General features: G+C 41.1%; 2 protein-coding genes, 1 long non-coding RNA gene and 1 pseudogene across 4 annotated transcripts; 2 read left to right on the top strand and 2 right to left on the bottom strand.

The window, feature by feature from the left end:
* Positions 1-4057: 4057 nt before the first annotated feature.
* On the bottom strand, positions 4058-4774 carry LOC146706734 (18S ribosomal RNA; annotated as a pseudogene; the record flags this gene model as incomplete).
* A 2273-nt stretch (positions 4775-7047) lies between these two features.
* Positions 7048-10707, top strand: LOC146706735 (uncharacterized). Of its 2 annotated transcripts, XR_014921624.1 has the most exons (6): positions 7048-8083; positions 8162-8266; positions 8454-8568; positions 9553-9667; positions 9750-10013; positions 10162-10707. It is a non-coding gene; the product is annotated as an uncharacterized LOC146706735 (long non-coding RNA). The 2 variants fall into 2 exon arrangements; XR_014921623.1 differs by having other exon boundaries at positions 9750-10707.
* A 1877-nt stretch (positions 10708-12584) lies between these two features.
* LOC146706736 (mixed lineage kinase domain-like protein) lies at positions 12585-17263 on the bottom strand. The gene is made up of 10 exons (XM_085464950.1): positions 16789-17263; positions 16541-16618; positions 16223-16400; positions 15957-16057; positions 15653-15788; positions 14710-14794; positions 14488-14630; positions 14183-14232; positions 13946-14086; positions 12585-13862 (listed from the first exon to the last, which is right to left on the bottom strand). The coding sequence occupies exons 1-10, from the start codon at positions 17213-17215 to the stop codon at positions 13807-13809; spliced, it is 1395 nt and encodes a 464-aa protein (XP_085321076.1). The 5' UTR covers positions 17216-17263; the 3' UTR covers positions 12585-13806.
* Positions 17264-17848: 585 nt separating this feature from the next.
* On the top strand, positions 17849-18536 carry LOC146706737 (uncharacterized). The gene has a single exon (XM_085461052.1). It carries the CDS (start codon positions 17895-17897, stop codon positions 18534-18536), a length of 642 nt encoding a protein of 213 aa, XP_085317178.1. The 5' UTR covers positions 17849-17894.
* The last annotated feature ends 1612 nt before the right edge of the window (positions 18537-20148 follow it).

The following is a 20148-nucleotide window of genomic DNA, read 5'->3' on the forward strand; positions in this document are numbered from 1 at the left end:
GTATTATATGATTTATTTATTACATTTTATGTGGAGTGAATAAATAAAAGTATATTTACGGTGGCCCCTAGAGACAAAGCATGTACAAACTCCAAAAAACGGAAAAACTCGAAAAAACGTAAAAACTCCATAGCACGTACAAACTCCAAAACACAGGAAAAACTCAGAAGCACGTAAAAACTAAAAACACGTACAAAAGACAACAGAAGTGCTCCAGGATGCTCGTGCGCAGTGTTGAACTTTTGTTACCTAGAGGCTACACAAGCCAGGAAGTACCAACGACCAGATTTGGTGTGTGGTAGTAACAGGTAAATGAACATTTGTTTTAAATTATCTGAATGAGTGCTTGTGTATAAATACACAAACAATACACATATGCTTTCAATTGTGTAATTTAACTGATCTAGGTAGCTCTGTTTTGGAAGTTCAGTTAACGCTAAAAATGTGTTTTGGAGTTTGTACGTGTTTTGTCTCTAGGGGCCACCACATATATTTATATATAAACATATATAAATAAAACCACTTTTTTGTTTACCATTAGTAACTCCTTTTGTGCATAATTTTATATTATTGTTAATAATAAATTATTTAAAGCAACAAAACAACCTGAAGAGCCGGTTGGGAGCCAAAAGAGCCGGCTCTTTTTAGTGAGCCGAGCCGAAAAAGCCGGTTCTCTAAAAAGAGCCGGAAATCCCATCACTAGTTCCCACCTGTGCGTCCAAACTGCAAATGAACCGCGCATGAGCGAAGCCGCTGCTCCCACACTGACTGTAACACAGTCAATTCTTCCTTTACTCTTATGTTGTTTTGTGGATCACAAGGTTTAAAAACACACACACACACACAAAGTAACTCCACCAGAGTGCCTATTTCGGGTCACTTTTGCCGGTCCAACACAGATGAAGGAGTAGGGATGGAATTGTGACATAAAAAAAAACCCAAATAAAAACCAATAATCACTAAAAAAAAATTTAATTTGTAGTTCTAAGTCACTTCTAAATGCATTTAGGGCATTTTTTACTCACTTTATGTCTCTTCTTTTTTTTTCTCACCTACAACGTGGAAAAATTAGGCGATGGTGTCTTTTAGCAACTTCTAGAGACTTTTAGGAAAGCCAATAGCGATTTTCCTAACCGAGGAGTTGGCAACACTGGCCAGGGGCTGCAACACTAGGTCCCCTAACTTTCAGAAGCTGTTGAAAGGATAAAGTTGTGGTATATCAGTGGTTAGAAATACCATTACTACTTTAGGATTAGTGTAACACAAAGTCAGGGCTGACCTGGGACCATGTCTGTGAGTCACAGTGCGCAGCATGTGCTGCTAATGCTAACTGCTAACTAAAAGCCAAAAATCCAGAATTTGTTACGCTGGCTGCTGGGCTCAGTGGGTTTTTGCAGCAGCTCTACCTGTACTAGATGCACCTGCTCCTTGTCGTTTCTATCTCTGACTTCATGTCCTCTACAAGAGTTTTTTTTAATTTTTTATCTTCAAATGTTCAATAAAAACATGTATCACTAATTCATAACGAAGAAAGCTTTGTAACTATCCCCACTGGTGAAGACTGTGTCATTTCCACAATACTGCCCTCACAAACGATTGGCTCCTGGGAAGTCGTGCAGGCCCTGAGATGTCGATTTGAATGTGCCAGTCCTCATAGAGTAGGAAAGAAGTAACTTAGCAGGAATATTGGAAAATCAATATTCCCAGCTGGAAAAGCTAACCAAAGGTAAAATTCACTCAAAATTACTTGTTGCGCTACTAAGGCAAAGTGGCACAAACTTTAGAAAAACAAGAAAGAACACCCGGCAGAAACACAAAATTATAAACACACACACACAAAGAGGTGCTTCTGTAAAGTTATTAGAAGTTCAAAAACTTTTTCAAATACTGACTTCAGCTTCTTCAGCTATTTTCAGCTTTATGTTTTCAGCTGTATCTATGGCAGTCAAACAGCCTGGATTTGCTCAATTTGAATCCACCAATCAGAGCTGCTGCTTCTGTCTGCTTCATCAGGCTGTGTAGTTGTTCCTGTCAATGCAGCTGCATCCCTTGCTCAGTCAGAGCTCACACAGAAAGAGACACAGGCTGTCTGCAAAGTCATGACATGGAGCGTTAACATAAAATGTTAGGAAAAATTTTGTGACTTAAGACAAACGTAATAACTTAGCAGAAATACTATTATTTGGCAGAAATACTATGATTTGGTTGAAATACTATGATTTAGCAGAAATACGGTATTTAGCACAAATCCTTTAAAGTAGCAGAAATACTATGATTTAGCAGAAACACTATAATTAAGCAGAAATACTATATTTAGCACAAATCCTACAAAGTAACAGAAATAGTATAATTTAGCAGAAATACGGTATTTAGCACAAAAATTAAAAAATAGCAGAAATTCTATGATTTAGCAGAAATGCTATATTTAGCAAAAATCCTATAAAGTAGCTGAAATGCTATGATTTGGCAGAAACTATAATTACGCAGAAGTAGTATGATTTAGCAGAAATACGGTATTAAGCACAAAAATATAAAAGTAGCAGAAATGCTATGATTTGGTCGAAATACTTTAATTTAGTAGAAATACTATATTTAGCACAAATCCTATAAAGTAACAGAAATAGTATAATTTAACAGAAACACTATAATTAAGCAGAAATAGTATGATTTAGCAGAAATAGGGTATTTAGCACAAAAATTTTAAAGTAGCAGAAATTCCATGATTTAGCAGAAATACTGTATTAAGTAGAAATACTATATTTAGCACAAATCCTATAAAGTGTAACAGAAATAGAATAATTTAATAAAAACACTATAATTAAGCAGAAATAGTATGTTTCAGCAGAAATACGGTATTTAGCACAAAAATTTTAAAGTAGCAGAAATGCTATGATTTAGCAGGAATACTATGATTTTGTAGAAATACTTTAATTTAGCAGAAATACTATATTTAGCACAAATCCTATTAAGGAAACAGAATAAGAATAATTTAACAAAAACACTATAATTAAGCAGAAATAGTATGTTTCAGCAGAAATACGGTATTTAGCACAAAAATTTTAAAGTAGCAGAAATGCTATGATTTAGCAGGAATACTATTATTCAGCAGAAATACAGTATTTTACACAGGCATTAAAAAGTAGCAGAAATACTATGATTTGGTAGAAATACTTTAATTTAGTAGAAATCCTATATTTAGCACAAATCCTATAAAGTAACAGAAATAGAATAATTTAACAAAAACAACTATAATTAAGCAGAAATAGTATGTTTTAGCAGAAATAGGGTACTTAGCACAAAAATTTAAAAGTAGCAAAAATACTATGATTTTGTAGAAATACTGTATTCATCACAAATCCTATAAAGTAACAGAAATAGAATAATTTAACAAAAAGACTATAATTAAGCAGAAATAGTATGATTTAGCAGAAATACGGTATTTAGCACAGACCGTGGGGATGAAGGGGAATGAGGACCCAGGTGCGGAGCTTTGTGTGCAAACAGTGCGTTTATTTACAGTGACGAAACTGATACACAACAATACATTCCCGTGTGTTCCCAACTCGTTAGCAACCTCAATTACACTGGTAAGCTCACACTCACAAACAGACCAGCTCGAGAACTGACAGGAAGTCCCACACAATGATCCTGCGTTGGTGGGAGCTCAATCGGATTCTTAAATAGCTCCCCGACGAGCCTGATCAGCAGCAGGTGTGTGTGGGGCTTCAGGCGTGGCCAATCCTCTAGTGGGACCACACCCATCAGGCCTGCAGGTGCTTGACATCCACACACATATACGCACACATACAGACACCTTGTCTACACACACAATAAGTGGAACACCAAACAGAAGCATAGAATAACAAATACATAACACAATATAGTTCATAACTGCTCGGGGACCCTGGGTCACTCCAACTCAGGACCCTGACAGACTGGTGTGTTTTCTTGACCGAGTTGTGTGTTAAATTCAACGAGGTCTGCGGTTTGTCTAATAACACCACGTAGAACTTCAAATGTCGTACGCTGCAGTGGGTCTGACTGATCTCTGCTTCCAGATGGATTATTCAATGTTCCCTGTGACATTTCTTTAAATAGTCAAGTTTGATCGTCTTCTCGGCGCTCCGCCAGGGGCCGATCCGAGGACCTCACTAAACCATCCAATCGGTAGTAGCGACGGGCGGTGTGTACAAAGGGCAGGGACTTAATCAACGCGAGCTTATGACCCGCGCTTACTGGGAATTCCTCGTTCATGGGAAATAATTGCAATCCCCAATCCCTATCACGAGTGGGGTTCAACGGGTTACCCACGCCTCTCGGCGAAGGGTAGACACACGCTGATCCACTCAGTGTGGCGCGCGTGCAGCCCCGGACATCTAAGGGCATCACAGACCTGTTATTGCTCAATCTCGTGTGGCTGAACGCCACTTGTCCCTCTAAGAAGTTGGACTCGGACCGCACGGGGTCGAGTAACTAGTTAGCATGTCGGAGTCTCGTTCGTTATCGGAATTAACCAGACAAATCGCTCCACCAACTAAGAACGGGCATGCACCACCACCCACAGAATCGAGAAAGAGCTATCAATCTGTCAATCCTTTCCGTGTCCGGGCCGGGTGAGGTTTCCCGTGTTGAGTCAAATTAAGCCGCAGGTTCCACTCCTGGTGGTGCCCTTCCGTCAATTCCTTTAAAGGTTTAAAGCTCGAACAAATGTCAAAAAAGTTAAATACGTTCTCTGAAGTATTTAAATGCAAAAGTTAGCTTTGTCCAAACTGTTAAAGGAGCTCCTCTATTTAACCCTAACCCTTGGTGGGTGTGGCAGAGAATGGGATGTCGACCGTGACGTCACGATGATCCTTTGAGAAGATAAAATGAGCGCTGTGGATCATTCTGCGCATGCTCAGATCAATGAACAGGAGTTGTGCGTTTTCTCGACTGAGTCGTGTGTTTTCTAGACTGCGTTGTGTGACATTGTGACTGAATTCTATGCACATTTCACTGAGTCGTGCGTTTCCTTCCCTGAGTTGTGCGTTTTCATGCCTGAGTTCATCTCTCGTACGCTGCAGTGGGTCTGACTGATCTCCACTTCCCTGTGACATTTCTTTAAAGGTTTAAAGCTCAAAAGTGTCAAAAAGTTAAATCTCTGAATGATTTAAATGCAAAGGGTAGCTTTGTCTAAAACAACTGGCTCTTTCTGATGTAAACTGTTAAACAAGATCCTCTATTTAAGGTCTTGGTGGGTGTGGCAGAGAACGTGATGTCGACCGTGACGTCACGATGATCGTTTGAGAAGATCAAAGGAGTGCTGTGGATCATTCTGCGCATGCTCAGATCAATGAACAGGAGAATTATATGTAAATACTTTGCTATCTAACAAAGGTGCTTTTAGCAACAGCTGGTGGTGGTTCATCGTTATCAACCCTTAAACTCGTGAACTGGCTCTGTAGCTTTTCGATTGCTTCTGTTGTCTATCACATATGTATTATTTGGAACCGAGCTTACCTGTAAAAACAGACAAACAAGTAACAGGAACTACTCGGTGCACCAGCTCGGCACCACTCTTCTGCTAGCGAGGTGTCGGCTACTGATGCGTAAGACACGGGGCCCTCTGCTGGCGGAACTTATATTACAGACATTAACAGACAGCAACCTGCGGCTCTTTAGTCCTTATAGTGCGGCTCCGCGTGTTTTGGGAAAATAAATTAGGAGTATTTAGCTATAGTGTATTTTATTTATGTTAGTTCTTTTTTAACTTGTAGCTCTAAATTGGAAGATTATTTTGATATTGAAATATAAAAATAAAATTATATTCTATTATTTTTTTAATCGCTCAAAATAAGCGTCACACTGGCGGAAGCCGGTATACCCGCCGAAACGCCGTGCATTTATCAAGACTTTCAACCCCAGGTAGGCTAATGTGGATCTTCGGATCCACATGTCAGCTAATCAGCTACTATGATTTAGCAGAAATATTATTTGGTAGAAATTACCATAATTACATAAAAACAGTAAAAGATATGAAAAAGCTGAATCATACATGAATAGCCCAATAATTTGAGAACATTTTAAAGTTTGAATGGAGTTTTTACGTGAAAGTATGAGGAATAGTTAAGTTTCAAAAACCAGCAAGTTTTGGCAGAACTTTTAAAAATTTCCCATTCATTTAAATGGGACAAAATTGCATAAAAAGCTTAATATTTTAAGAAATATAATAGTCATAACTACCAGAAGTCATAGCACCCATCTCCAGAAATAGCGGAATATTGTGAAATTTGAATGGTGAAAATCGCACAAAAATTTTAGTAGTTCAAGTCCAAAAAGCGTACGGAAGCAACTTGAATAATACAAATAAAGTAGAAAGAGAAACAGGAACTCAATAGTGCCTACAGCATCCACACTATAATCCATAATTATGTGGATATGCATATCCAACAGACACAGATCAGATAGGATAAGATGAGCATCATATCTGAGACAATAACTAGGGCTGACACCTCCATCATTTTTATTGTGCAACAACACGGCAGCAGAGGACGATTTGATTTTGTCTTGGGAATAAATCACGACTGGAAATCACAGGACTCAGATCAACACACGAACTGATCTGTGCCACAGCAAATCTCATGCAGTGCTAATTTAAAAACTCTGACATATTTGGACAATCTATAATCTACCACAAAAACATACAATTGTTCATTGAAGTAAACACACAGAGCAGTAGTGGATTTTCTTTTTTCTTTTTTTTTTGATTTGCTGCTAACTGCTAGGTTTTTATTTGTAGTTTTTGTAGTAGGAAGCACTACAAAAACTACAAATACAAAAAAGTGCAGTTAACAAATGTAGTGCTCTCCACTATGTAAAACCCTCACCTGAATTTTTAGGTCTTTCAGTTCAAGCCAATTAAATGAATTCCAAAAATTTAACCCCAACAGTCAAATGATCCCCTATGAGCAGGAAAAACTCCCTTTTCCTTCAACGCCAGGATGAAGGTGGACTGTGGCCCGAAAACATTTCTGTTTTTAAAGGGTAACTGGCCCACATCTACAATTACCACAATCGTTGATGAGTGATCCCCGCTCTGTGGGATCATTTACTTCATCCGAAAAGCTTTGAGATGGCCCAGCAAGCTGCAGGAACAACAATGGCCGCTGTGGCAAGATCCGAACCTACTTTAAGTAGGCGCCGATTATTTTCCACAGTTTTCATGAGTTCTGCGTTGTCTTTCCTGCTATTTTCGAGCTCTTCCCTGAGATCTGCAGTTATTCTACGGTTGTGCTCAAATTTAAGTCCTACGTCTTTGTGAAGCTGAGACTGTCACGGCTGCCGAGGCGAGCCGTGTGGTGTTGGAGGAAAGGAGGACCCAAAATGCAGCAGCTCTGGTGCAGGTGAAAAGGTGGATACAAACAGAAACGGCGAGGGTGAGCATGAACTAAGAAAACCTAAACTGGAAAAAACTAACCAGAAACCAAGATGCAGGGCGGTACGAGGACATAAGCCGGGAGACCAAGGGGAACAACACAGACAAACCAGCACTTAACAGAGGCAGACACGAGGTTTAAATACACAGAAAGGATAACGAGGGAATGAGACACAAAAGGAGGGCACAGCTGGGAGTAATCTGACCTGACGAGACAGGGGAAAAGTAAACTGAACATACTGAGATCAGACACGGATCTTCAAAGTAAAACAGGAAGCACATACATGTAATGACATAACCCACAACCTTAACACAGACTGGGGGACACAGAACATAGGAACATGAACCATGAAACAGAAGAGTACAAACACCCCAGGTAACCAAAACCACAGAAGATTCACCTGAAGATTTCTTTAAAAATGCTTTTGTGTGTATGAAAATGTTGTGTTGGTGCCTAATCACAGTCTTCTTTGCCCTATTGTTATTATATTGTATTATATTACAGAACCATGTAAAGGATCATTGACTCAATCCGTACCGTATTTCATGCTTATTGCCATTTTGAGGCTGTGACTGACACAGATCACATGTAGACCTGCATAAACTGTGGATTTCACCCCCCTGTGGTAGTCATGGACTTACACAGAAAAGGGGTGTTCAGCTTGGTAGGTAAGTGTTATGCACATTTGTGTTTATAGTTCATGGAGTATGTTACGTGCATGTTCCTAATGAGTCCATTTATTGTAGTGAGTGACCTCAAAGCCCCCCCTGAAGACTTTGATGCTGAGCATGACAGTGAAGGTTTGTGGAACTCTGTTCACCTGGAAATGATAAGCCGTGGGGTTTTTCCAAGTGAGTGATTGCAAAAACTTATTTACAGTTATTCAGTGTTTTAAAGTAATTTAGACTGTAAGTCAAAGCATACCGTTTTCTGTAGGTAGTGTGAAGAATCCATTTTCAGTTCTTAGCAGCTTAGCAGTGTCACAGAAGACCGTCTGTTTGACGAACTCACCAAGCTAAAGGTAACATTGCTTTGTAGTTTCCAGAATACGTGACATAAAGCTCTGGGGTCGTTCCATGTACAGTTTGCCCTAATTACTTCAGCTTGGAGTGATGAGAAACCTGTGCAAAGCCTGCAACATTTCCAGCGGCGTGTAAGTCTTAGTTTTTTGACACATACAAACTGTTAGAAATTTGCTGTGTCTGAGATGTATTCAAACTTTTGTGACACGTGTTCAAAAGTCTGTTTATGATCACTCGCAATGACAAAGTTTGAAGTCATGAGTAACTGTCTTTTAGGTACTGAAGCCACGTAAAAGAGAAATCCTCTTTCTTGACCCAATAAACACAAAGGCATGAGTGGCCATGAGGTCACATGTTTATAAGCACTTTTGGTTTGTTCCAGTTTTCAGGAACCTGTTCAGCGTTCCAGGTTAAGTGCATCATGTTCTGTTGATCTCGAGTGTTCACACATAGAGTGCATTCACATGCTTATAAACTATATCAGCCTGATGCATCACCATTTGATTCTTTGTCTCATCTTCACACTCTGATCAAGTCAGTGATGCTGTCTTTAGCTGTTTCAGACATAAGTAGGCTCTTCACAATGTTCTAGTTTAACATAAAACACTAACATTAAATGTTAGTTTATAAATTATGCCAACCTGAAAATAAAGCTGAAACTGCTGTGTGTAACACACTGACCAACTGTGAGCACGTGACTGTACTTTTTCATTTTGTGTCGAGGTCGTGTCCTCAGGCTTAAAGTTGGTGCTATTAGCAATTAACATTTGACCCCCGTCATGATGCTGTTAACTTCTCTCCCGGGCAGTGGTCAGTGAAAATAGCTTTGACTTGCAGGTAGTTTGAGTGTATGGTGACATTAATTATGCCAGTCTTTTTTGAAGGGATTTTATTAATGAGTCTTTATTTTCAATGTAATACAGGATTTTCCAGACCAAGACTTTGGAACTGACTGTGGGAGCTTCATGCTAATTGTTATTTTTCTCTTCTGTTTCTTGAGATTCATACAAACTTAATTTAAGCTTCAAAACAATGAAATTTGTGTTTTTTGTGGGGGTTCAGCTGGTCGCTGATCAGCTGTCTCCCCCTCTCTCTCTCTCTCTCTCTCTCACCAGGGCTGAACTCATTATGGGTTCACGCCCTCGGAGGAAGAAACACCTGTGCCTCATCAGTGTGGTATTTAAGACGGGAAGCAACGGCTGTTCTTCGCTGGATCGTTGTGAGAATTGCGTCAGTGAAAGTCGAGCGCCCCAGCAAGTATTTTCCCATGCAGTGTGTGTTCAGCATTTAACAAGCGTCTCTTTGTGTACAGATTCCCTGGACTGTTTTCCTGGTGTGCGAGTGGATTCGTGTCTGGATTGTGTGGAGAGAGACGAGCGTGTTCCCCTGGATCTTCCCCGGAGCCCTGCCCCCCTCACCTTTTGTACATAGCACTGCCCCGTATCTGTGTTTATACACTCATTGGACATTGTTCTGTAATAAATTCTCTTGTGTACATCATCCCCGGAGTCCTGCGCATGAGTCCACCTTGTACGTCGTGACAGTGGCACTGGATGCACCATTTGATTATACCGTAGTAAGTATTCTGTTTCATTTTAGAGCAATGGAGTCTTGAATCTTTTGAAAGTTGTTAAATATGTTTCATATTGAATTTATATTTTGACTTCTGCACTATGTTGTGTCAAGGTTTAGACACATTAACAATATCAACATTTTCTGTTAAGCTTCTTGCACAGAGAGGAAGCACAACATGTGCCCATTTTCAGACTAATAAAAGCACAAGTTCCAGGAAGTCAGTCAGGCCAGTGTTCACTTTAAACACTAGTGTAATTACATGGTTAGTGAGACTTGACTCACTGTTAAAATAACTGTCCTGCATCAGAGAATAGCTAAGTTTATATCCCCGTTTGCCCGACACAGGAGCCAGCAGTTGTTGAAGATCTGCCTCCTGCTGTGCAGCAGGTTGTTCAAAATAAGGCACTTTTCTGTGGACACGTAACAATGCCAAAATATCTGTCCTTAAATAAAGAGGACCAGCAGAGGGTTAAGAGACATGTCGGAGGAAGGAGACACTGGAACAAGGGACTTCTTCCTCTTTGTTTTTCAGTTTGCAGAGGACATGGAGCTCTTTTTAAAAGCATGTGCTGACTACGGGTCAATGCGATGTTTGACATGTAACGGACAGATGAAGGCACTGGCTGTTTGGTTTCTTTATGTCTTGTTATTTTTTTTCAGTGTACAAAATCCAATTAAAATTATTTCAAAATGTTGTTCACTTGTTTCCATGTCCATACTTCAAAATAAAAAGCTTGTTGCTATTAACAGTAATGTAATACTGTCGTGGTCCTGAGTCTGAGGACTCGGTGTTGTGTGTTTCTTTATATTCTTGTTTATTCTGCCTTGTCTTTTGTTTAGGTTTGCTATGTGTTAGTGTGTTTGTTTCATGCCTGCCTGTGTTCCCTCTGTCTGTCCATTGTGTCTGCTCGTGAGTCTGCCTGCCAAGTTCAGTGTCCTGTCTGGTTCTCTGTGTCTGTTAGTTTCCTGTTTTATTCTGAAAGTTCATGTCTCATGTCAATGTGTTCAGTTTTACCTTTCTCCTGTCTCGTTAGCCTATTTTCTCCCAGCTGTGTCTCCCTCCTGTTGCCCATTTCCTAATTACTCCCCTGTGTATGTAAGCCCTGTGTTTTCCTGTGCTCCCTGTTGCGTCGTACCCTCAGATCCTGCCTGTGTGTTCCAGTTAGTGGTTTCATGTTTGGTTCCTGTTTTATTGGTGCCAGCAATAAAGCTGTGGTTTTGAGTTTCAAGTTAGTGTTTGAGTTCTGCACTTGGATCCACATTCTCCACCTGCCCGCACACAGAGCCCTGACAATTACCTTGTAATCAATAATATTTTTATACATTTTACACATTAACCCTCTGGGCTCTATGCTGGCCATTTGTAGCCACCTCACTTTTCTATTTTTGACCATTTTTGCTGTGTTAATGCAAATGGAATTAAACTTCCCAACGGTCTAGATTTTGTTTTTAGCGTTTATAGTGTTCAACTTCAGCTTCTTAAATACATAAAAAATATATACACTAAGCATCATATTATCTATCATGGCAACTTTTGGCCAATTGACCCATTATAACAATTTTAAATTCCCTGTTATTGACACTTTAGGTAAAATTACTTTCATTGTAAACTCAGCACATGAAAATTGTAGGTTTTTTTTGTTGTTGTTGTTGTTGTTTTAAACCAAATTACAAGAAGAATCAAAGCTGCAACACAAACAGCAACAAACACTGTTCGTAAATGTGTCCTGGAGTTCATGCAGGTGCAGAAAGGGCCGCTGCTGTAAGTAAGCCTAACAGCTTCCAGATCACTTATTTTCTGGCAAGAAGGCAAGAAGGGCATCACTGCTCTTTTCTACAATCTCCTGGATGATGTGGAAAACAATGCCTTTGTCCCATAAAACCACTTCACAGTAGTAGGAGTCCTCTAAAACCTACAACTGAAGAGTGATCCTCAAAGAAATGGGGCGCACACTGGTGACCTTAACAATTAACAGCCTTGTCCCCGATGCTGAGATGAAAAGAAGTTAGTTTCATCAATGATATGGTGAAAGAATTTGAACTTTATTACCTTTTTTATCTGAAAAGTTACTGGTAATATATAATCTAACAGGCATTTAAAGGGTAAAAAATGGATTTGGATAAAGTTTTGATGGCAAGGACTGGTGCTAATGTAAAGAGTCAACTCGGTCAAAGTAGAAAAATGTTTTAATAAATATTAATCTTGTAGCATTTTGTGAACGTAAACAAAAGGTGGCCATTTGTGGTCATGAACAAGCTGAGAGGGAGTTTTGTCTTTTTTGCTCTCATAATAATCAATGTTGATGGTAATCAATTACATGTCCCAGACTCTACTATTAATAACACAAGTAACACTGCTAATATATGAAATGGTGAGTTTTGAGGTTTTCTTCCAACAAGCATATTGTACCAAAAAAATGTTGTTTTAAGGGTTAAAAATGTAAAACGTAATGACTATTTTATATTTGTGAAAAAAGAACTTTATGCAGAAAAAGTATCAAAAAACCCATAAAACTAATAAAAAATAGACCTAATCTGACACTTTTCTTCCACGAACAAGCTGAAGGGATTTTTGAACAAACCCAGAGGGTCAACAAACATTTAATTGGAACCATGTTTATTTCTCAGCAGCATCAATAGTAACAAAAACACAATTTAGATTTTGCTGGCAAAGTCGATTGTTCTTATTTATTTTAAGTACATCCTATAAACCTTTTATTCCAAAATATTGCGATACAGGATACAATTTTTTTAAAACAAGAACTTTGTTAAACAAACAATGAGTTTACAACACACACACAGATGAAGTATACAAGAGAATAGAACATGAATACAAATAACCAGGGGTAAAAAAAACGATTCACAAAAAATTCACATATATGTTGTGTTTTGAGAGACTTTTTGCTGGTGGAGTCTGATATTGATTTTATGTACAATTCAACATCCTTAAAATAACATTGGAGGCGGGGTGAGTGAGGGGTGGGGATTTGGCCTGGACGCTCTGTTTAGAGCAGAGATGGGCAACGCGTTACTGTAATCTGATTACTTTTTTCAAGTAACGAGTAAAGTAAGGGATTACTATTACAAAATCGGTAATTACATTACCGTTACTTTTCCGTAGGAACGCTGCGTTACTAAAACCGTCGTTTTTTTGCGAGAGTGTCTCATGACAGTGACGTAAGCGAGTGCGACGTTCGTGACAACAGCTGTGTGCAGATCAACAATGGATCATATGTCGAGTGCGGCAGAGAGTATGAGCGTGCAGAGAATGTTGCATATAATTAAATTTTTGCTTGATGCATAAAGTTAAAAGATTAAAACTAATAAAACAAGTTTTAAAAAGAGACTTTTCCATTTGATTACATTTTGTATGATGGATTATGCAGAAAAAGTAGAATTGGGCTGAAAGATCTATCGCTTCATTACCTATTCAGGTTGTAAATCGTGTTTTTAAAAAGTAACTAAGTAATTAATTACTTTTGAAAATAAGTAATCAGTAAAGTAATGGGATTACCTTTTTGAGGAAGTAATCAGTAATTGGTTACTGATTACTTTTTTCAAGTAACTTGACCAACACTGGTTTAGAGCTAATAAAACATTGGGGACATGAAGGCTTCTTGCCTTCATTTGTGGAATGAAGGCAAGAGTGCTTTCTGGCACTCCAGATAAAGAACAGAATATGTAGAAAATACAATAATGAGAAAAACTAAAATATTAACGTCAACGCCCACGGATCCTGACAGTTATCTTCCTGTTTTATTCCGAGTTGTGTTTCCTCTTCAGGATGATTCTAATCAGTCTTGTTGTTCCTCCAGTTGTGTCACCACACTGCGCAGTTTATCCAGCAGCACTGCACAGGAGAAAATATCAAGACTGTAATAATGAACAGAAACAGTAATCACATGTACTCAGTCACAGAGTAACTGAACTCACCTCCAGCTGATGGCCTCTGGAAGCGGTCGTAGGCCCGGCACTCGTTGATCAGCTGTCCCAGTTCTGCAGGACAGTCATCAGGAAGCGGCTCTTGATACTTCTCTTCATACACCTTCTGATAAATTTTTTCATCTGAAAAACCTACGAGACATTTGAAGACACGTCAGGAGGAGAAGTCGATGGAGAGGACTCCAAATCTTAGTTTAAATCTGCAGTGAGTGTAGTTTAGACACAAACCTTCAAAAGGATTCTTACAGGTTACAATTTCCCACAGGATGATTCCAAAACTGAAACAAGTTCAAAAGGAAATTTGATCATTTGACAAACCACAGCAGGTCTGAAATCAGTAAAGTGTTCTGAGGTCAGCCAGGAGCTGTTTTCACACAAACCCCCAACCAGAGGAGTCTCGCTCCGATGGCACATGTAAGTCACTTCTACATCAGCTTCACTTTCAGACCCACAAGCTAAGTCCATCTTTTAGAAAGTTTATGATTGAGGGCCTTTGAGCACACCTCTGTGGACCCACAGCCGTGGGGTCTCACCTGTACATCTCCCACTCTTTGCAGTAGCTGAAGCTGGCGTCGTGGAACTTCTCGGGACAGTGGTAGCACAGCGACCTCACGGCTCTGTCCTCCGTCTGCCTTTTCAGAGACGTCTCTGTTTTCGACAGCCTGAAACCTCCCAGCTGGAAACGACAACCAAACCGTCACATGAAGCAAATATGTTCAGCTGCAAGGAATCCCAGCATGCATTGCCTTCAGTACCTTGACGGTGTAGTCTTTAGTCACCAGGAACTTGCTGCTGTTGATGGACCCGTGAACCCTCCATTTTTCCTCTGTGTTGTGCAGTCTAAGATACGACAGGTAAAGTCATCATCACCAACATGACTCTATGAACGACACGGTCACTGTGAAGCTGCCCAACTCTAAAGAAGATGCAATGATTTGCAGACCTCAAACTTTACTCACAGAACTCAGAAAACATATCGAAGGTTTCAGCTGAGAAACTTTACAATGCAAAGAAAAAGTATTGGCTCCTTTTGAACTTGAGGGCAGGAACATATCTCCTAAAAGTCGGGCCGTGTTTCCCGCTGTGTAGAGTTCCTCTTCTTTTAACAACAGCCTGTAACTTTGTGTGAACTGAGGCTGCCGTACTTCTGGGAGAGGAACACTCCCGGGTCTCCTTCGTTCTGTTTGGTTTCACGATGCTCCAGATGTTCTCAGCTGGTAGGCCGCGTCGCCACCTGCACTCTTCTACTGAGAAGCCGTGCTGTTGGAACGGATGCAGTCTGTGGTTCAGCATCATCCTGCAGAAACATAAAGGCCTTCCCTGGACGGAGCATATGTTGCTCTAAAGCCTGTATATACCTTTCAGCATTGATGGAGCCTCTCCAGATGTGCCAGCTGCCAGTTTCGTTGATACGATCCCCAACCCATCAGAGACTTTGAACGAAGCACTGATAACGAGCGGGATGGTCCCTCGCCTCTTCATTAACCCGATTAGGTGCAAAATGTTCCTCCATCTTTTCCTCGTAGCACCACTTACTGTTCCAGCCTCCAACTTTTTCTGTGTGCTGTTGTAGATAAAATAACTCTGACCCTGATGAGATCTGCAGATCGTTGCCTTCTGTCTTCATTTACATTTTACACAGGGTCCCAACTTGTTTGGAGTTTAGGTTAGAATCTGTAATAAAGCAGACACACTGACCGATAGAGTCCTCGTACTGCATCCAAACACATGTGAGCTTTCCTGATCCAGGTCAGAGTGAGGTCAGAGTCCAGAACCTGGCGAAGACTTCCTTTCTCACAGTACTCCATGATGATGAAGAACTGAGGCTTGGGTCCTACAGGCAGGCACAAGGACAAGTTATTACAGGTTTGTCACTGAGTGTATTTATCTGTGATGTTTTCACGTATTTATATGTGGGGATAGCGTGTAACAGACACTCTGGTCCACCGTGAGGATCCCCCCCCCGACGTGGACACGCAGACCTCTGTGTTCACACGCTCACCGTTCTTATCCTGGATGCAGATTCCAAACATTCGCAGGATGTTGGGCGACTCAAACTGCTTCATGGTGTCGACTTCCTTGTTGAAAATAGACTTCACGTCTCTGGATGTGGAGAAAATGTTTGATGGCAGTGAATGCAGCAGGACACAGAGAGCACTGGGAGCCTGAGCTGGAACAGCATATAAGTGAATGTGTGTGTTATTTTCTAATGGGAAGGACTATTTTCCTGTGTTTCTTCCCAGTATGGGGCTGAACTGTGGCACTGACCGTGCACTGGTGTTCATGGGGTCGAGGTATCTCTTGATGGCCACTGGGAATCCCTGATATTCTCCTTTGTAGAGCTCGCAGCTCGCTGTTGTCTTGAAGGGCTTTTTGGGATGTTGATACTTCAGTTCATCTGGTTTAATCTGTCGCACAGCCACGCTGCTGAAACTGGGCTTATTCACTGTGAACAAAAAAGATAAAGACTCCAATGATAAATCCCACTTTCTCAACATAAGATGTGTGTTTTGTCAGTAAGTCACCATTCACAGACTTGTTTATGACACAACTCTGCGCAGGGCCGCTCAGCGATGTCGTACTCACACATCTGCACCACTTTGTCCAGCTGTCTCAGTATGGTGTTGGTTTTCTCCTGCTGCTCTTTCATGTAGTCCATCAGCACTGAAGAACAGAGAGAAACACAAACTCTGAGTCTGGTCCAAACGCTCTAACAGGATTTATTCTAAGTGTGGAAACACTGAGAGGAACAGAATCCGCTTTGGTGAACCAGGATCAAAACACTAAAGAGCTCTGCTTGAACGTCTCTAAAGACAAATTCAGTTTCTCCTCACATTTGGTCATCTCCGTGTCGTCCTCCTTCCCGTCCATTTCGTCTTCTGTCTCTCTCTGTCTAAACACCTCGTACAGCATCTTGCTCTGTTCTGATTGCAGAGCTAGACACAGGGCCTGGTAAGCATCGTTGAGCCGCTCGCTCACCGTATCAAACTCTTCTCCGTGGCTGCCCGATTTCAGGATGCGCTCCACCAAGTTGGCTGCCATGTATTTTTCAATTAGCCTCTGTGTTGACTCCAGAGTTAGGATCAGCTCCTCGACGGCTTTCTTTACCTCTGGAGAGAACTCTGTGATGGACTTCACCACATCCTCGAGGGCTTTGACTCGGACCGAAATCCGCTGGCAGCGCTTTTTGTTGGCCTTCACGTTTTTAGCCAGCTTGTAGATGTTTGTGGCAGCAGAAAAGAAGGGCTTTACTGTTTCCATGATGAGCTGAAGAGACAGAGAGGACAGTTTATAACAGGAAAAATGCAACAAATCAAAGCACATCCATCAATGCTTCAATGCTCAGGAGGCGTCCTACTGAACTCAACTGGCTTCTTTTAATGTGTAAGAGTCGTGTCTCTGCTCTGAGCTGCTCAGAGCTCCTCACCCACTTAGTCCTGCAGACCCCTCACCAACCCATCTGTCTCCAGCTCCACTCTCTCCTCACTTGTGAAAAGGAAAGATACTTTTGAGTCAAACTCGTAGCTGAAAGCCTGGGACCAAAGCCAGCAACTATGACAATATTACATGGTGTGTAACCAAGTAGGTTTTTAGTCCTTCCTCTCACGTCTCAGTAAGTCTTAGTTTGTTGCTCCTTCATCTTTGGCATCACGCCTTCATGTCTTTGCAGCTACCTCTCAAAGACAAATCAAGACCTTGGATTACTCTCCAGTGTTGATCCACACACAAAGACCACACAGATTTGGCTTTTGTGGACTCGCTACATCATGAATTTATCTGTTTGGCTCGTTTGGCTCTCAGTGAAGGCGGTCGCACTTTTTCTCCTCTCCTCCTTCCTCTTATCTTCCCTGCTTAGCCTCTTGTGTCCTTGTCTTGTCTCGTGTGCATTAGTTTCCCTGGAACAGTCTGTCACTGTCGTTCTCTAAAACCTAAAAGAATTATGGATTTGATCAACTGTTCTCTGAATGCTATTGACACCCTTTTCTCAACGAGAAGTCTGGGCTCGGGAGAGCCTGAGTGCCCTGGAGGGACTTTCCCTGCCGGATACACGATGGATGGGTGGCAGACCTGGAGGATCTTGTGCCTGGCGGGACTGTCGATCGAGGACGCTGAAGATATCTACCTATTCGGAACCATGATAACAGGGTTCTTGTTGATCGGAGCTGGCTTGGCCCTGACCTATCGGAGAAATAAGAGAGCGGAACCGGCTGTTCAAACCCCCCCAAGGCTGCCCGCTGGGATTGAAGCGATGGGACGAGGCGCGACCTCTCACAACGAACCCAGCATGGGTAACACCTTAGAGATGCTTACAGCTGCCGTTAAGACTCAAAATAACACCATTGAGCGTTTGATGGGATACATCAAAGAGAGGCCTGCTCAAAATGAGACCCTTGAGCGAAAGTTGGATCACATCGCAGAACGGCTCACTGCAGTTGTGAGGTCTCAGAATCACAAGAATGACAACACCACGGAACAGAAGTTTGATACCATCATGGGGAGGCTCGCAGCTCTACAACGGGAGATTGAGAGACCAGTGTCAGATGCTAATTTGTGTTCTCTGCACTGTGAAGATCATATGTGATGCTGCCAACATTATCACAAATGTGGAAGCCAACTGCTCAGCCTCTGTGAGTGGTGGTGGTGGAGGACCCCCACCTGTTTTTCGGGCCTCCGCTTCTTTTTCTGTTGGCTATAACAGGTCACATTTGAGCATACAGAGTAAGCAAATATGTACTTGTAATGTGCTCAGATAATTTCAATAAGTGCTTACAGAGGGGAAATTAATGTAGCCTCTAACTGCAATTGATTTACATGGGACAAACAGACCAAGCACTATGGCTCATAATACAATTACACCTCACCTGTTTGGACTATATTTTTATATTTCATTTTTACTTGCTGCCAGGAACGTTTGGGGCCTGTTGGGTTGCACCTGCGCTCACATCACAAAATAAAATGTATAAAATAACAAATAAAATATAATAAAATAAGGTGTTAAATGGGTGGAAATCCCTCGATCAATGTTTATATTAACACTCACGCATTGACTCTGTCGGCTATGTTTTGCCATGCATGCTCTCTTTCTTTTGCAGCTGAGGCTGTGTTACTTTTTTTCTGCAAAATTTGCATGTTATCAGCATATGCTGCCATCAGAATTTCGGCCTCAAGCGCTGTAAGATACATTGACCGCGCCTTCTTTCCCTCCGTCTCCATGGTGACTCGCTTAATCTGTGCTCCACTAATCAGGGCTTTATGTATCCTCGTGCGCGCGCTTAACTTGGGGTTAAAGCAACTCCGCGTTGACTGAACTAATTGTTATCAGCCTTTCTGAAACCAAATATTCCGAGTTGGACAGTTCGGGGTTACTCAACCCTGAGTATCGTTTTTCACTCTGAGTTTTCTAAACCGGCTTCCTGAAATAGGGCCCTGCTGTCTATCTGTGTCAGATATAAACCAAGTTTAGTTGTAGTTTGTTTTCGTTGTGCTGACTTTTTACAGTCGCTTAGAATAACTGGTACTGCTACTAGCTAGCATGACGGAGTTTATATACTGCTGGGCGGGTGCTATGAAGTTACTGATAGTAAATTTTATTTTATGCTTAAGGTTAGTTTCTCAAACTCTTCAAAATCTTAACAAATTGTGCCAATCCTTACATGTTGCACCAGGCTGATTTATCAAAAGTGGAGAAGTCTATGGAGAGATGACTTTATGTCATCCATGAGGGATGCATTTGACATATGTTTCACATATTATAGCCCAACAAGTTACTCATAGCAATTTAAATACGAGCAATCACTATTGCAGTTAATAATACAACAGCTTCTTGCCATTTTTTGTGTTTCTTTTTATCGCTGTGTAACTGAGTTCAATTGAAAGCCTGCGTGTGCTAGTACCTCTTGCCACAAGTTCCCAGAATCCTTTGCGGTTTTACCCCTGAATGACGTCACATTTTTGGTGGGCCGGTCTCTAGTCAAAATGCCCGGGCTGATTTTTTGTCCCAGTCCAGCCCTGCATTGTAGTGTACATTTCAGTGGTTTTCTGTAATGCAACCATTCTCTGACTTGTATCCCCATGTGATGTCTGTGTTGTGTGTGTAAGGTCGGGGGGGGCGGGTTCATTCCACTGCAGGGCAACCTGCCACTGCATGTGGTGAATAAACTTTGAACTTGAACTTGTAAATTTATAGGCTGCAG

The sequence above is a fragment of the Copadichromis virginalis genome, linkage group LG7 (assembly GCF_057382275.1).
Source record: "Copadichromis virginalis isolate Kocher_CV1m ecotype Utaka linkage group LG7, C_Virginalis_male_GT1.1, whole genome shotgun sequence".
Taxonomy (NCBI): domain Eukaryota; kingdom Metazoa; phylum Chordata; class Actinopteri; order Cichliformes; family Cichlidae; genus Copadichromis; species Copadichromis virginalis.

Bases quoted from the DNA above. Each gene is read 5' to 3' on its own strand.
- LOC146706736 (XM_085464950.1), bottom strand. From the start codon at position 17,215: ATGGAAACAGTAAAGCCCTTCTTTTCTGCTGCCACAAACATCTACAAG. The intron at 16,401-16,540 runs GTGAGTACGACA...TTTTGTTCACAG, and splicing joins GGACAAAGTGGTGCAGATGT to TGAATAAGCCCAGTTTCAGC. The intron at 13,863-13,945 runs GTGAGTTCAGTT...TCTCCTGTGCAG, and splicing joins CCAGAGGCCATCAGCTGGAG to TGCTGCTGGATAAACTGCGC.
- LOC146706737 (XM_085461052.1), top strand. From the start codon at position 17,895: ATGGATTTGATCAACTGTTCTCTGAATGCTATTGACACCCTTTTCTCA.